Source organism: Bombus fervidus, chromosome 9 (genome assembly GCF_041682495.2).
Source record: "Bombus fervidus isolate BK054 chromosome 9, iyBomFerv1, whole genome shotgun sequence".
NCBI lineage: Eukaryota > Metazoa > Arthropoda > Insecta > Hymenoptera > Apidae > Bombus > Bombus fervidus.
The window spans coordinates 14,152,160-14,165,492 of NC_091525.1; the positions used below are offsets into that span (position 1 = coordinate 14,152,160).

General features: G+C 34.1%; 4 protein-coding genes across 5 annotated transcripts; all 4 read left to right on the top strand.

Moving 5' to 3' along the window:
- The first annotated feature begins 758 nt into the window (after positions 1–758).
- On the top strand, positions 759–2,952 carry LOC139991126 (odorant receptor 13a). Its single transcript, XM_072010939.1, has 6 exons — positions 759–953; positions 1,052–1,304; positions 1,436–1,539; positions 1,611–1,937; positions 2,148–2,423; positions 2,842–2,952. Exons 1-6 carry the CDS (start codon positions 759–761, stop codon positions 2,950–2,952), a joined length of 1,266 nt encoding a protein of 421 aa, XP_071867040.1.
- A 927-nt stretch (positions 2,953–3,879) lies between these two features.
- On the top strand, positions 3,880–6,695 carry LOC139990648 (odorant receptor 10-like). 2 transcript variants are annotated; one of them, XM_072010055.1, is made up of 6 exons: positions 3,880–4,316; positions 4,614–4,866; positions 4,975–5,075; positions 5,345–5,677; positions 5,906–6,181; positions 6,347–6,695. In XM_072010055.1, exons 1-6 carry the CDS (start codon positions 4,122–4,124, stop codon positions 6,410–6,412), a joined length of 1,224 nt encoding a protein of 407 aa, XP_071866156.1. In that variant the 5' UTR covers positions 3,880–4,121; the 3' UTR covers positions 6,413–6,695. The 2 variants fall into 2 exon arrangements, with proteins under 2 accessions (XP_071866156.1, XP_071866157.1); XM_072010056.1 differs by lacking the exon at positions 6,347–6,695 and having other exon boundaries at positions 5,989–6,126.
- Positions 6,696–7,052: 357 nt separating this feature from the next.
- Positions 7,053–9,324, top strand: LOC139990650 (odorant receptor 10-like). The gene is made up of 6 exons (XM_072010057.1): positions 7,053–7,347; positions 7,498–7,750; positions 7,972–8,075; positions 8,142–8,483; positions 8,693–8,968; positions 9,165–9,324. Exons 1-6 carry the CDS (start codon positions 7,153–7,155, stop codon positions 9,219–9,221), a joined length of 1,227 nt encoding a protein of 408 aa, XP_071866158.1. The 5' UTR covers positions 7,053–7,152; the 3' UTR covers positions 9,222–9,324.
- A 1,433-nt stretch (positions 9,325–10,757) lies between these two features.
- Positions 10,758–12,943, top strand: LOC139991227 (odorant receptor 13a-like). Its single transcript, XM_072011179.1, has 6 exons — positions 10,758–11,137; positions 11,196–11,448; positions 11,525–11,628; positions 11,714–12,040; positions 12,173–12,448; positions 12,516–12,943. The coding sequence occupies exons 1-6, from the start codon at positions 10,943–10,945 to the stop codon at positions 12,579–12,581; spliced, it is 1,221 nt and encodes a 406-aa protein (XP_071867280.1). The 5' UTR covers positions 10,758–10,942; the 3' UTR covers positions 12,582–12,943.
- The last annotated feature ends 390 nt before the right edge of the window (positions 12,944–13,333 follow it).

Genomic DNA, 13,333 nt, shown 5'->3' on the forward strand with positions numbered 1-13,333 from the left:
CTTCTCTAGAATACAGAAATATAGCAATAAACGGAAGGATTTTATAAATACTTTTATTTAATATGATAATATGATAATACGATTGATATTACCTCTACCATTCTCTATTTCATTTCATAAATATTCTTCGCGTAAATTCACCTTCCGCAAGTACTAATCTGTAGCATAATTGTTATTAAAACGAGTCACACTAAGAATAGAATAGAATCAATTAAAAAAAATAAAAACAGGAAAGTACTTGCCAATTGATTCTGCTGATGAAGGAAAACATGCGTTATAAGCTTCGAGACACTGTCATATATCATTCATAATTAACATAACTAAATCACTAAAACACAAATAAGCATACAAATGACGAGTTCTTGTGCTTAAAAACGAATTCAAAGGGTGGAACTCGATTACACAACGTTCTTCAAAAGTTTCCATGAAATGAATCACCGAAACAGTCGCACGTGTATTGTAATACGCGTTATCCTCGCGTCTGAACATTCGGCATCTCCGTGCAATAATATACAATTTATCGATCCGACGCTGCTTTTCCTTTTCACACGATGGAACAGCAATTGCAATGACGTTCGGAATAACCAGTTGTCCACAAAGTATAATATGCAAAACGAGCCAGACGATCGAGTCAAAAGCGATCAAGGGATCAAAGTAATATCGTATCGCTGTATCAGTCACTATAGATATCGATGATAAGCAAATTAGAGGCTTTCGATAGAATCGAAGAATGAGTACTCCATCGTCGAAGACTCAGGATGAGCTCGGAGAAAGTCAAAGATCTGTCTATCACCGTGACAAGTTTCTACATGAAATTCGTTGGTTTTTGGCTGGCGAATAATTATGTCGATAAACGTTGGAGGAACATCGCCATGTCGAATACAGTATTTTTTATCTTCGCTGCCATCACGATCGAGTTGAGGGATTTGTACTTTATTTGGGGAAATTTTGAAGTGAGTAACGAAACAAATATAGACCGAAGCAAATTTTCAACTAGCGATACCGCGAAAGAATGGCTTCTAAGTTTGATTGCCGAATACTTTTATTACAGGATACCGTTTACACCGCGTGCAACGTTGTAACTATCATTTTAGTTCTACTCAAGACCTTTGTCATATTTATACATAACGACGAACTGCTTTATTTAATTAATTACGCGAAAACAAACTTTTGGCATTCGAATTATGACTCCCACGAGCAAATGATTATAAATACCTCTAAACGTGTTTGTACTTTTCTGGTTTGCTCCTTCGCCTTTTTTGCTCAAGGAACGGTCGCCAGCTTCATACTAAGACCTATTTTGGGTGAGACATTTACGTAATCGATCTGCGAAAAATATGAAAATTTTTCAGTACGAATTATTTTGTCGATATCGTCATTATATTAAATTGAAATTATAACAACTAACAAAGAGACGTGTCGATATGTTTTTCAGTAAACTATGGTAAGAATGAATCAGATAGAATACATCCGTTTAATATGTGGCTCGACGATTCATTAATGTTGTCACCGTATTTTGAAATAGTCTTCGTAATACAGGTAAAAAAAAATTATTCGTAATTAATCGTACGATATTTTGGATCGTTTAATCATTATGCTCGTATTTACAGATTTTTAGCGCGTTGCTAGTTGGTACGTGCTACCATTGCTTCGACAATCTTTTATTCGTTATAAATCTGCACATTGCCAGTCAATTTCGTATTTTGCAATATAGATTTTCAAATATGTGCGATATAAATGACCGCGAACGTTATACAACTTTGGAAAGATCGTCGTACACCGTAAATAAATACGCAACGTTTAAAACTTACGTCAAACAACATCAAATGCTCATTGAATATTGTAATAAACTCGAGAATGTGTTTAGCGTAATAGCACTCGTGCAGGTGATGCTCTTCAGCTTATTAATTTGCCTCGATGGATATTTGATACTTATGGTTAGTAGCAATCGCGTTTCATCGTCGTATTCCATTTACTTCTATTAGATTTTTTATATTAATTTCGTTCCTTCTACCGCAACATAACATATAATAATTATCTTTTTATGTCTTAAAAAATTAAACAAAATTCTTACAAAAAGAAGAGAAATTATACTAATAATAGCTTTTTCTTTATTCGTTGTTTTAATTTAATTATCTCTTCTGCAGGAAGATATTGCTCGAATAAAACGTCTTACTTTCATATTTCATGTAATGGGTTGTATGTGTCAATTATTAATGTTCACGTACAGTTGTAATTGCTTGATACAAGACAGCGAATATGTGATGAACGCCGCTTACACGAGTTCGTGGTTACTCCTGCCGATGGACAAATATGGAAAAATGTTACGCAAAGATTTAATGTTCGTCATGATGAGATCCAGAGCACCCTGTTGCTTGACCGCCTGTGGATTCTTCGCTGTATCGCTGGAAACATATACAAGAGTAAGCAATATTGTGTACATCTTATAGCTATCGATTTAGTCCTTTTGTCGCGGAAACCTCGAAAGGAAAACGTTATTCGTCTAGATGTATCGTTAGAGTATCCTATAAACATTTAGGTGCTTTGTTTCATTAATAACGATGTAACATACACGAATAGAAATTATTCTGTATTAGGGAAAATACATATGTATATGCTGGTTTCGAAAGAAATCAATTAATTTCTGTTGTACAATAATTAAACTAATACATTTCGGAAATGGTGTGACGAATGAAAGCAGCGTGAATTGTAAATTCCCAAATCTGATATAATAATATCGATCGTTATGCTTTCTACCGAATAATTTTATTGCCAGGAAATTTCTCTCCTCGAGATAGTTACGATGTTCAACAAAATTAACGTTACTTGTTCTCCTTATAGATTTTGAGCATCGCGGTATCATGCTTTCCCTTATTGAGACGTTACGAAAAGGAACCGTTGCATTTCGTGCATATTACAAATCAATTTCTCAAAAACGATACAAAAATTTAATTTACTGAAATAAAGACGGGAGTATCTAACGTGGCCTTTTATTCTTCCAAATAAATCGCGTTGTCTCTAAAGTGAGTGAACTTTCAAAACAACGATTAATCACAAACCCTATAGTAGTTCCTTGTAAGATATCAATTTTTTCTATATATGCAGAACAAGAATATGGGATATGCCGCAACATATATTCGAGGAAATAGTCCGCATACATGTATAAATTATCTAATGACGAGGTTCGTAAATAACAGTCGATTTCTTCACATGAAAATACAATTATTATTATTATATCAGATTTTATTAAAATGATACAACAATATCTTAATAGTTGCTTTGTTTTTACAGATTATGAGTTCTGCGGTGTCATACTTTACGTTATTGAGAAATCACGCGGGCGATACATAACTACTGACGACAGTTTCCGATACATATAAAACGTATGCGGGAGAATTTAATTTCAGACAATAGTTACATATGTTTTTGTTAAAATATAGAATGAAATTAAAGAGATATTTCATTACCAAATAAATCTAAGTATGTATCGTACAATGTACATTATCGTACATATTGTAGTTAATAACGTTTCGTATTGTAATCGTCCGACATCGAGGTAAGTATTTTGCATTACACGCGACACTTCACGCAACTTTACACACATATTACACAACCGTATAGCTCATAGGCAACGCAAAGGAAAAAGACAATTTTTCATAATAACCACAGGTGCAATAACGTCAAATAATTCCGATTTCCTTCCTTTTTTTGTAACAACAAAACACAAAAACAAAGCATTTTCCATTTTACCACTAATTTCGTAAAAAGCGAACGAAGTCCAGCCCCGCATTATAATACCTCACCTTCTTGCACCTTCAGTCCAGGAAGTAATGATCCATAATACGCGCCGGCCCCCATAAATAATGCGACGGACGTCCATCGTCGATCAAATACACGATGAACCTGTTATTTTCTTTTTCGATCTCCGGTAAAAGATTGTGATCGTTCCTGCGTTTCGCGTCATTCGTAACACTTCCCTGACAAATAGATTAAAAGCAAGAAATAAAAAGAGAGAATAAACAAACAGCAAGAAATTAAGAACGCGAAGCAACTGTTGTTACAGAGTTTCATATGATACGTAAGTGACAGCTTTACACGGTTGACGATCAAACGGAAGGAACATGCAAACGGAACAAGAGTTGGACATATCGATGAGATTGTCGGCTTTCTTCTTAAGGCACATTGGCCTATGGATAGCTAATGATCCCGCGGATGAACGCCGGATGAAAATTATATTCACCTACACAATTTGGAATTTGATATTTGGTATGATCGTCTTGAGCAGAGATTTGTATTTTACTTGGTTCTACAATGGCGTGAGTATATTCGGTCGTTTCACATTTATCTTATAATCGATCGATCGACTCTACAGACAATGGCAGTGTTCCAAGAATTTAACGATGAGAATTCGTAGGGAAATAATATGCTAGAATAGAAGTTTAATTAATCGATATTTTAATCACTGATCCATAGTTAATATTTACTTTTAAATAATTATCATTTTTTATAGACTGATATTGTAATTCCATTTTCCTATAGATTAACTGCTTAATTATTCGTCCGATCAACGATACCTTTTGCTATATCTTATTACTTCAAATTATTAATTTCAGGATACGCTTTATGCTCTTGCCAATACTATGAGTTTGATACTGAGCTTAGTCAAGGTATGCGTTATAGTGATGCACAAAAAGGAATTTATGAATCTCGTCGTGTACATGAAACAACATTTTTTGGCTGTTAAATACGATTTTCACGAGACAGAAATTTTAAATAATTGCAAAAAGATTTGCGCCTTTTTCATCTCTAGCGTTACCACCATTGGAATATGTGCTATACTATCTTATATAACCACGCCGTTTATTGGTAAGTTAAAATATGCAAGAACCAAAAACCTTTTTATTTAAAGCGTACACGATGTTTAAAGCGTATAACGCATACGAAAGCAAAGAATCATTCGCGCGTTTATTGCAGCACAAATTGGAAACAACGAATCTACAAGGGAACTTCCATTTAATATGTGGATAGGTCTTTTGTCACAATCTCCTTACTATGAACTAATATTTTTTGCACAGGTATTTTAAATTTTCGCATTTTCCTAATAACTAGTAATTTAATCATTTGTCTTTACGTTTGTACTTATTCGCTATATAATAAATTTTATTCGTACCGAAATAAATCTCTAACAGTTTGATATATTTACGACCAACCAAAAAAAAAAAAAAAAAAAAAAATAGACAGCAATAGGATTCATCTCGTTACTACGATATAAATACATATATTGAAATTACAATTCTACAACAATTTCTCATATATAAAAGGAAATGATTTTTCTTTCTTGCAGATTATGAGTCTATCTTATATAGGAATCTGCTACTTCTGCTTCGATAATGTTTTCTGCGTCATGGCCATACACTTAGGCGGTCAATTTCGCATACTTAGATATAGATTTTCAGAACTGTGTAACTTAAAATATCAGATAAGCGAGCAAGATAAAATGTCGATACCGACGAATCATGTAGACAGAACTTACGAGACATTTAGGAAGTACGTTCAACAACATCAAGCACTGATCAATTATTACAATACGCTAGAAAACGTGTACACGGTGATTATACTTATACAGGTGCTGGTATTTAGCGTGTTAATTTGCCTGTTCGGTTATCAAGTGTTATTGGTTAGTATTTCACGCGTTTAAAACGCGTTCATTGTGAATGCTTGTACATAATTCAGAAATGAACTTTTACCGATTCATCTTTATTATCATTATTATAAAATATAAAAATAATCATAACCTATGTATATAGAAGAATTCTATCGTACATAGAATTCTTCTTCACGCAGAAAAGGATTTCAATGTTCCGATAAAAGCATATTTTCTCTTTCAAATGTTACTTTTTCTTAGGCTAATACTAACTCTGCAAGACGTTCCATTTTCGTCTTTCTCCTAATCGGCGCGTTGTCCTTATTGTTTATGTTCACCTATAGCTGCGATGATGTGATAGAACACAGCGATAACGTTGCTATAGGAGCATATTCTGCGCTGTGGACGATCATGCCAATGAACAAACATGGGAAGATGCTTCGAAACGATTTGATATTGACGATAGAGCGCTCCAGGCGAGTCTGTTGTTTGACCGCAAATGGATTTTTTCCTGTGTCGCTGGAAACTTATACCAAGGTCGGTACAATACCTATAAGAAACACAGTACGTTATGGTCTTCCTCGATTACCCAACGTCGATCTTTTCTTCCCCTTTTTTCTTTCAATCTTACGATTGGTAGCGAAAACTATACGTGTGCGAAAACGATCCACGATGTTTAAAATGCATGTGTACGTTTTACAGATTTTGAGTACCGCAATGTCATATTTTACATTGTTAAGTAACAACGTAACCAAAAATGAAACATAATTAATAACAAACGTTTACAATTAATTCAGTGGACACGAAGCGCTTAGATCGTCTGGATGATTATAGGAAATCGTACGTATAGGTTTTTTAAAAAAGAAGACAGAAATAAAGATTATCTTTTCATGTACAGAATCTCAGGCGTACAATTACTAAATACCTTGTAACGTGATCGTAAAATTTCATTCGTTTGCAAAGTATCCAAAAATACAGGAAAAATCATTTTTCGATTCATTTTATCACATCACAGACCAATCTATTACTAATGTAACTTCAACTCACAAAAGAGTTATTCTCCTTTCGCTATATCCTCCACCTTTCGACAAAGTCAAAGTAAATTACAATTTTCTTAAATTGCATGCTATGATTTACCAAGCTATTGTTAAATTTTCCTTTTGTAAAGCGACGCAGCTGTATGTCGAACGGTTCTCGTAATCATGCATAACGCATCAGTCCAATCCATACATTATTCGCCTCGTGTATCATCGATATCTTTTACTCCCTTTCTTCTTCTTCTCTTCTCTTCTCTTCCTATTTTTCTTTGTTCTATTATCATTCTACTAAATTATCGGCTATGGATGGTAATATGAAATAAATATGAAGCGAACAATCGCTTAATAAAGACGCGACTAGATCAAAGCGATTGATCGTCCCCGATACATTGGAACAATCAATGCGGAGTGTGTACGAGTGCACGAGTTCAATATCCGAACGTACAATAGCAGCCGGTTATTAGGGATACGATGAGTTTTATCAAGACAGACGATATATCTGTCAGATTGACGTCGATTTTTATGAAGCTCGTAGGATTATGGATGGCGACCAAACGATCCGAGCAACGCATTAGGGATATTACGGTGGGTTACACGTTGGTCGCGATCATCTTCGCCATGTGGTTGCAAACCACGGATATGTATTACTCGTGGGGCAATTTTAGCGTAAGTGTATCGACAATAAATTAATGTCATTTCTTTTATATAAATAAATTGTGTATCGCTGTAAGTACGTTTAAATTGCATTGTATAATATAAATACAGTGTAATCTGAAAACTTCTAAATTTCTAACATCTTACATCGACTTTTCATAGGCCTGTCTTTTCGATGCATGCAATATATTGTCGTTAACGATGCCGTTTATCAAGATACTCGTTTTGCTTGCGCATAAAGAAGATTTTTTTCGTTTGATATTTTACCTACAACGAAAATTTTTGCATGGAAATTACAACGATTACGAAAGAAAAATCGTAATCAGTTGTAAACGAAAATGTACATTTTTCATTTGTTTCTTTACACTTTTCACTCTGGCCACTGTTGCCTCTTACATCATTAACCCACTTATCGGTAAGTCGACTGATCAAGACGGATAAAAATATAATCTAATTTGAAAATCCTTATTCTTATTAAAATACAAAGTGTCTGTACGATTACGTTAAATAAAAATTTACCTTATTCTACGCGTTTTTCCTCGTACAAAGTTATTGGAAATTTTACCGTTATTATACGCGTATATGCGTCTATGCATATGTATATTAAGAAACAAGTTACTTAAACATCTTTTTCAGCAAATATTGGAAGAAACGAGTCAGACAGGGTTCTTCCATTCAACATGTGGATTGACTTGCCAGTCACCGTAACACCATACTATGAAATAATATTCGTTCTACAGGTATTGTCATGTTGTCGATATATTGTATTATCGTATAATCTTATCTTTTTAGGTTTTTAATTTTAGGTTTTGTCTTTATATCATATTGGAATAAGTTACTTTTGTTTCGATAACTTCTTATGCATCATGAATTTACACGTGGCTGGTCAATTTCAAATTTTACAGTATAGAATCGCAAACATGCCAGATTTAATGGAAAAAGTGAAACAAAGTAGAGATAAAATATTAAATACGGGATCATCGTGTCTTGCGAATGAATGTTACAGCATTTTCAAAAAATATATACGGCAACATCAGGCGCTTATAGCGTATTGCGGGAAATTAGAGGAAGTATTCAGTATGATTATTCTGGAGCAAGTATTGATGTTCAGCTTGTTAATTTGCCTCGATGGATATCAGGTGCTTATGGTTAGTATAGCGCGTTTATACGAATGACTAATTTTTATATGCATTTATATCTTTTAGAGAGAAGATTTCTACGATCAATACAAAAATCCGAGGTAATGAGTTTTGTATTTCTAATATTGTTATCGACTACAATACTTCGTACTATCAGCATCGTTTACAGTTATCATTATTACTTATGTTTACGAATGTATTATAATATCTTTTTACAGGCAGACGCATCTACCTCGATACGCGTGATTTTCATTTGTCATATAATGGCATGCCTATGCCAATTGTTGATGTTCACTTACAGCTGTGACTGTATCATAAGAGAAAGTGCGAGCATAGCCACCGCAGCGTACAAAGGACCTTGGCTGGTATTGCCAATGACCACGAGCGGAAGAATGATGCGAAAAGATTTGACTCTGATTATCCTGCGATCGCACATACCTTGTTGCTTAACAGGCAAAGGTTTCTTCGTCGTATCTCTAGAAACATACACCAGCGTAAGTAACGCTGTAAGGCTGAAAAGTTAAATAAAATTTAAAACTTAAATAAAAATCTATCGGTGTATATATAGCTGCAACGACTACGCTTTAAAGATTAAAACACGATTGAATTTCTTGAATACATCGCTCGTGCTCCATTTTCTATGAAAAATATCGCGAAACTAAAATCACTCGTGCATTTCGTCTTTTGCAGGTACTAAGTACAGCCGCATCATATTTTACACTGCTGAGACAGCGTGAGACTCCGTGACATATGTTAATCGCGACAGTGTACATAGTGTAAATAGTGTCGTGCATAGCCTTGTATAGAGATCAGTGTTCGTCCTTATAAATTATAAATTAAATTGATTGAAAAGGACTGGAATTCTGTAACAATAAAAATTAATCAAATATCGATATTACCTATCAGCTTCCATATGTTACATGTGCATGATCTGACCGTATCAAAATATATTAAATGTTTTTCTTGCACATGAGAAGAATACCTGTAGTTATATTGCGATATCTTACAGTTGCGTCACAATATAAAGAAAAAGAAAACGAAACAAGTTTTTAACTGAAAATTCACTTCATTTTAACAATATACTATTGTATTAAAGTGTACGCATTTCGAATTGTAAGTATGCATATAAAATTTTTTAAGACAATGCATACTGATACGATGATATGCATATTTTCGTTGCATTTCTGCGGGCTTTATGTTTATGTCATGAAGACATATGTTATATGCTACCCAATTTCGTATATTACAGTACAGAATAATCAATACAACTTTAGGAGATAAGGATAAACTCGGCCAAGATTCAAGTATCGAAAGATCACTGGCTCTTTCCCTGTAGATCTTATTCCCTGCCTTCCTAAAAATTTGATGAAAATTACAACTACCTTGTCTTACATGCTACGTTTAACGTGCAAAGTTTCCCTTTCCCAAAGCAGCACAGCTGTTAACAGTGGTTCGATTTCACAGAGGGTCTCTTAATCCAGGAATCATGCATAATTCATCAATCCTGTTCATGCACTGCGTATTATGTATATGTACTACGTATAACAGTATGCCAACGTTAACTATTAAATATATAAAACTAAAGAACATGTGAAAAGAACATAAAAACGTAGAAGTAAACGAGCGCCAACTTTTTAACAAAACGTTTTAGAGAAATAAGACAGATAAGCTGCTCGATAGATTTAAAAGGATAATAAAATATATTATAATGGCACATATATACGTATGTTGGTTCTTCGATAGGTAGACTTATATTATCTTTGACATTCGTAGGCAAACGCATCTAGCACGATACAGAGTAAAGAAGATATAAGGATATTTTTATAGAAGATCGTACAATACCAACCACTCTAAGTTCTTTTACTATTACGTAGCGAGTAAAAATATCGTAGAACAAAACAAATTATCCATTTCGTTCGTTACAGGTTTCAAGTATCGCAGCATCGTACTTTACGTTGCTAAAACAGTGTATAGAAGGTAGATACAGCAATTCGTTGCTGTACGTTACACGTGAATTTTCCATGAATAAATAAGAGTATCAATTATCTATTGACCCATATCTGTTCGTATACGCATTCGTATCTCACAATTAGCAATAAAAATATTCACCGATTTTTCACTATCACCAAATTAACGAACTCTTTCAAAATCAAATCTTCTTTTCTTAAAACAACACACAAGATGTCAACGTTCTTCGACAGACTACATACATATATTAATCTTCTACTTCCCTGTCGCCACGTCCACCTGCCACCCACCACTCAGCCCCACGGTGAGTTTTAAATCATGCATAACTGGTTGATCGCATGCATTACGCAAAATATAAGGCCTACGAATGAGGATAGAGGACGATTGGAAGATCAAAGACACGATATATCGATGCAATTGCTTTCGAAACTTTTCGATAATTAATAGACCGACTCCCCTATAAATTCCAAATCGGTGTGTCTGATCGTTTGAAATCCAATATGAGCTTGAAATATCATAAAGACGTTTCTTTCAACGTAGCAGTTTTCTATCTAAAGATCGTCGGCTTGTGGTTAAGCACTAGCCTCGTTGAGAAATGGTTCAGAAATGCCTTAGTGACGTATACTGTCCTCGCAATTATCTTTAGTATGTGGATACAATTGAGGGGTCTTTATTTCTCTTGGGGAGATTTTAGCGTAAGTGTATCGAGAGTTTTACATAATGCTTGTAACTTTCTTAATTTTAATGTTTCAGGTCAGCACTTATATCGCGTGCAATAGTTTGGGACTATTCATGGATCTATTTAAATTGTTAATTATATTTATACATAAGAAAAAGTTTCTTTATTTAATCGTGTATATGCAGAAGAATTTCTGGCATTTCAACTACGATCAATATGAAAAATCGGTCCTAGCAGATGCGAAACGAATGTGCATCTACTTCGTCTGCGTCTTCTCGTTTCTCTCCCAATCTACCATCTTTAGTTACATCTTCAGGCCACTAATATGTCAGTCTATCAATTTCCTGCTTTAAACGAGTTTATTTCTAGGAAAAAAATTAATTCATCGACAATCTGATTTTAGCAAATATCGGGAAGAACGAGTCAGATAGGGTACCTATATTTCATATGTACTTGGACCTACCATTGAATGTCTCGCCATATTACGAAATGACGTACTTGATACAGGTAGAGTATTATTTCTATTTTACATAAAAATCTTTGGCGATTTCATGTATTTGTAAATAACATTGTAATTATTATGTGCGTACAGGCTTTGACTTTGTATCAAGTCGGCGTATGTTATCTTTGCGTCGACAATATATTTTGCATTATGTGCTTACACGTAGCTAGTCAGTTTCGCATATTACAATACAGAATGGCCAATGTGCTAAGCCTGAAAGACAAAGTTCAATTTGATCAAGATACAAATCTGGATTCTTCGGGTGAATTTTACGCCTTATTTAGAAAATGCATTCAACAGCATCAAGCTCTCATTGGATTCTGTACCTCGCTCGAAGAGATATTTACAGTAATTATACTCGGACAAGTGTTAACGTTTAGCATATTGATTTGTTTCGTCGGATATCAAGCGCTTCTGGTTGGTATATTACAAATTCAGCGTTACTGGTTTTATGCTTCTCGTTTAAAACGAGATATTCCATTTGAACAAATTAAATATCTCGTCGTCGTTGCTGTAAAATTTACGCTCGTAATGCATCATGATGCACAGGTGAAGCTGTCACTTTCATGGCGCGTTTCTCTCGTATCTTTCTTAACGACTAACATATGTCAGCTATGGATCTTCGCGTACAGTTGTAATGCCCTAGCACAAGAAAGCATGAACACTGCTAATGCTGCGTACGCCGCACCATGGATATATTTACCAATGGACAAGTTCGGAGAAATGGCACGAAAGGATTTGCAACTCGTACTCACGAGGTCGAGACGAGCCTGTTATCTCACCGCCTGTGGCTTCTTTCCTATATCCCTGGAAACTTTCACCAAGGTATTTATTAACGATTCTCGTCGTTTTCTATATTAATTGACAACAGCATATTTCCTTCGTGTCACAGATTATGAGCTCCGCAATGTCATATTTCACTATACTAAAACAGCGAACCGTGGATACGATAGAATAATTCCTCCAGTTTTCATTTTATACACGTACACGTTTAAGTAATGTTGAAAGCGAAACATTTGTTCGTTTCGATTTAAAAATGTTATTATCACAAATCTATGAAACCTATGAAATATTAAAATAATAATAAAATGTTTAGAAGAAATTTGATTATATAAAATACGTAAATTATAATGCGTCCACAGGATTTGTAACAAGATAGTAATAAAGTTAAATAGAAAGAACAAGTATGAGTAATTTTAATAAATCGCGGAAATTTACGGATCACCGAAATTCTCTGTAATCTTGAAATTTCAAATTGAACAACAGTACTACGATAGATTATTCATTGCGAATTATTCAACGATAGATTCCATTTCTTCTATTCGATATAATCGTGAACGTGTTTATAAGTTAAATTTAGTTCGCTATATTGTCATCGGCACGTATGGAATTTGATACAGTGCCAAACTTAAAGCAGAAGAACATCGTACGAACAAAACCATTATCTTCTTTGAGATAAAAAAATTGATTTTAGATCAAATCACAACGTTGCACAACTTGCAATTTCATCTGGCGGAATTATAATATTTAGGCAATATTAAACAAAATTTACAATTTAATATGACATATTTTTATGTGCAGAGTTATGAATAATTACATCTTATTCAATATATGTTACCAATAAACATCATTTTATTCTTTGTACAAGTATACAAAATGCAAAGAACGCAATAATACTTGATATATAGATCTTAGAATTATTCTCTAATT

What these genes read in the sequence shown, in the direction of transcription:
- LOC139991126 (XM_072010939.1), top strand. Translation starts at nt 759, where the DNA reads ATGAGCTCGGAGAAAGTCAAAGATCTGTCTATCACCGTGACAAGTTTC. An exon ending in TTATTTGGGGAAATTTTGAA is followed by an intron (nt 954 to 1,051) that starts GTGAGTAACGAA and finishes CTTTTATTACAG; the next exon opens with GATACCGTTTACACCGCGTG. An exon ending in ATGGATATTTGATACTTATG is followed by an intron (nt 1,938 to 2,147) that starts GTTAGTAGCAAT and finishes TCTCTTCTGCAG; the next exon opens with GAAGATATTGCTCGAATAAA.
- LOC139990648 (XM_072010055.1), top strand. Translation starts at nt 4,122, where the DNA reads ATGCAAACGGAACAAGAGTTGGACATATCGATGAGATTGTCGGCTTTC. An exon ending in TATAACCACGCCGTTTATTG is followed by an intron (nt 4,867 to 4,974) that starts GTAAGTTAAAAT and finishes CGTTTATTGCAG; the next exon opens with CACAAATTGGAAACAACGAA. An exon ending in CGCTGGAAACTTATACCAAG is followed by an intron (nt 6,182 to 6,346) that starts GTCGGTACAATA and finishes TACGTTTTACAG; the next exon opens with ATTTTGAGTACCGCAATGTC.
- LOC139990650 (XM_072010057.1), top strand. Translation starts at nt 7,153, where the DNA reads ATGAGTTTTATCAAGACAGACGATATATCTGTCAGATTGACGTCGATT. An exon ending in ATGGATATCAGGTGCTTATG is followed by an intron (nt 8,484 to 8,692) that starts GTTAGTATAGCG and finishes ATCTTTTTACAG; the next exon opens with GCAGACGCATCTACCTCGAT. An exon ending in CTCTAGAAACATACACCAGC is followed by an intron (nt 8,969 to 9,164) that starts GTAAGTAACGCT and finishes CGTCTTTTGCAG; the next exon opens with GTACTAAGTACAGCCGCATC.
- LOC139991227 (XM_072011179.1), top strand. Translation starts at nt 10,943, where the DNA reads ATGAGCTTGAAATATCATAAAGACGTTTCTTTCAACGTAGCAGTTTTC. An exon ending in TCGGATATCAAGCGCTTCTG is followed by an intron (nt 12,041 to 12,172) that starts GTTGGTATATTA and finishes CATGATGCACAG; the next exon opens with GTGAAGCTGTCACTTTCATG. An exon ending in CCCTGGAAACTTTCACCAAG is followed by an intron (nt 12,449 to 12,515) that starts GTATTTATTAAC and finishes TTCGTGTCACAG; the next exon opens with ATTATGAGCTCCGCAATGTC.